A 2,550-nucleotide genomic window follows, 5' to 3' on the forward strand; every position below is an offset into this window, starting at 1 on the left:
GCTCAAGAAGATGCTCATCTTCACAGACTTTGTTGAGGAGTGTAGCTATAAGGTTAAGAACAGCCAAACAGTTTTTTGTTTGTTTGTTTGTTTGTTTTCTGGGGCAGCTGAAATCAACGTGTCTGGGAAATGATCACTGAAGAAGATTTCTGGTCCTGGAGCATGCTAGAGCAGCTGTCATGGGACAAGGTCCACCAGGACCACAATATATGGCCCACCATGGTTTCAGTATGCCTTGCAGTTAGAGTGCAGTATATACAAGTGTCTGTACAGAAGCAAACAGGCAGTCAAGATTCCATGAGAGAAAGAGAGCCACAAGAAACTTAGCTCTATTGGCAACAACTTACTGGCTTCTTTGTGCATCATCTGGGCAAAGGAAAAACTCTACTATCTGAAAGATTACAGTGTGGTAAACACAGTATCATCAGCTCATGTAGGCTTCTAATTCAACCATCTGACAAAATTCCCGTACTCATTTTTAGCAGTCTTAGTAAGACTAGATGCTAAAACCTTAACTTTCTTTGTTGAATTCATAAGGTAATAATTGAGAAAAATGTGGAAGATAAGAAAAACTTATATTTTACATTGTTATGATAAAATTATGAGAACATTTTTTTCTTAACCATACAAAACTGAATATGGACAAAACCGAGTAATGTCTCATAAAAACAAAGGGTCCAAAACATGGAAAACAAAGAGAAGTGAGGCGAGAAATGTACACCAGCCACCAACTGGGATTATACAATAGAGCAATGCAGCCTCGCAAGATGGTGGAGAGAGTATAAAAAGCCAGAAATGTAGACACCAGGACCAGGATGTTCTGTGTTGCTCTGGACTCAGGGGAGTTTCTACTAGAACCATGACAGCTACGGATATTTTGAACCCTCTGCTTGTGTCTGTAGAGAATGACAATCATTGAGGCACTGGACCAGGTGATGAGCACAGCAAAAAATAATTCAGGGCACATCACCAATGTTGTGTAGAGTGAGTTAATGATTTCATCATGTCCTGTAGTAGAGCAATATCCAAAATCTCGATTTCTTGTCATGTTTTTGCTATTCATTTTGATAAATGTGTACATAAGAAAAATGAAACGTATCACCATGTAGAATACCCAAAGTAGGGAAATGGAGCAGTCAATGTACTTTGAAGCTTTGACTTTGTTATCATTCCAACAGGATTTCCTAGAACTGATGGTCATGGCCTGGAAGACACTCAAGAGGCAGGTGGTGCCAATGGACACACTTCGAGCAAATCCTTGAATGTACAGTAGGAGCTGACATCCAAAATCATTCAAGAACGGCTTTAATCCCCAAACTACCATTGTTTGGGGTACTCCTGCAGAGAGAATAACCAAGGCATTGGATGCCATTAGATGCATGAGAATCAAATCTGTGGGCTTTAATGTGTGTTCTCTGTAGTAAGAGTCTAGATAGTAGAACATAAGAGAGAGATTTCCCAGAATTCCCAGGATTGTTTGTGATAAGAAAATGATTCTGATAGCCAGATTCCAGATATTCATTCTGTGATTCAGTACAATATCCTTAAGAATATGGCCACACTATTTCTCAGCTCAAATGAATAATGGCAAATGATTATAGCCAGAGGTGAAGGAAGATGCCATTAATCCATGGAGCTACATAGAGGTCAAAATTGAGGTTCCTTTAAATTCATAAGTTCAAGGCCAGCATAGAACACACAAAAATACCTTATTCCCAAAATTTTAACATGAGTAGTTACTTTCCATGTTTGTTACTTTGAAATGTCTCAGTTCTTCAGAATGCAAGTGTTGATGGAAGAATAGACATCAACTTTCCTAGAAAATGCAACAATCGGGATGATGGGATGTTGGTCCATTTGAAAAAGGAATGTTACAAGGAGTGAAAACAAACAAAGTAAATCTTTCAGAATATACTCATATTTGCTAATCATGTTGTAAAAGAAATCAACTTTAAGAACAGACACACACCAGCTGGCTGTACTGTGCAGCCCCAGGTAGATCACTCTTGTCCCTCACACTTATCACACACGAGGGCACAGTCAGCTGTCAATCAAGAGCTGGGGTATAATTGGCATTGTAGTCTATTCTAGAAGAATTTTATACTATTCTGAAGAAGTTTATACAGAATGGGGAGATGAGCTGAGACCTTAGGAACTACTAAATATAGGCTCTACTTCCCTGTGCACTTTCATGTAGAACACTCTAGGAAATGGCTGCAGAAGACATAGAAAATACTCTGTTAACTGATGCAATACAGGCCAGGAGAAGCGGATACCACTGTCATGAATATGACTTCACAGCTTCTAATTTTTAAGAAATGTGTGTTAACGTGGGAGTGAATGTGGATTGCATCCCGGAAACTTGAAAGGGGCCCATAAGAGTATGTCAAAGTGTAATCAGGACGGTAAAACAACACATGTGTTTTGAAAGTGAAGGAAGGAATTGTGTACACTGGACTTTAAAAGCTGGGATGACAGAAGATAAATGGGGGAAGCAAAGGGGTTGGATCTATCAAAATAGTAAGTATGAAAATACCTTAAGGAAACTTG

At 39.0% G+C, this 2,550-nt stretch overlaps 1 protein-coding gene across 1 annotated transcript; it reads right to left on the bottom strand.

Annotated features, from left to right (window-relative positions):
- Nucleotides 1–580: 580 nt before the first annotated feature.
- LOC131904512 (vomeronasal type-1 receptor 4-like) lies at nt 581–1,531 on the bottom strand. Its single transcript, XM_059255634.1, has one exon. It carries the CDS (start codon nt 1,520–1,522, stop codon nt 581–583), a length of 942 nt encoding a protein of 313 aa, XP_059111617.1. The 5' UTR covers nt 1,523–1,531.
- Nucleotides 1,532–2,550: the final 1,019 nt, after the last annotated feature.

This window comes from Peromyscus eremicus, chromosome 1 (assembly GCF_949786415.1).
Source record: "Peromyscus eremicus chromosome 1, PerEre_H2_v1, whole genome shotgun sequence".
Taxonomy (NCBI): domain Eukaryota; kingdom Metazoa; phylum Chordata; class Mammalia; order Rodentia; family Cricetidae; genus Peromyscus; species Peromyscus eremicus.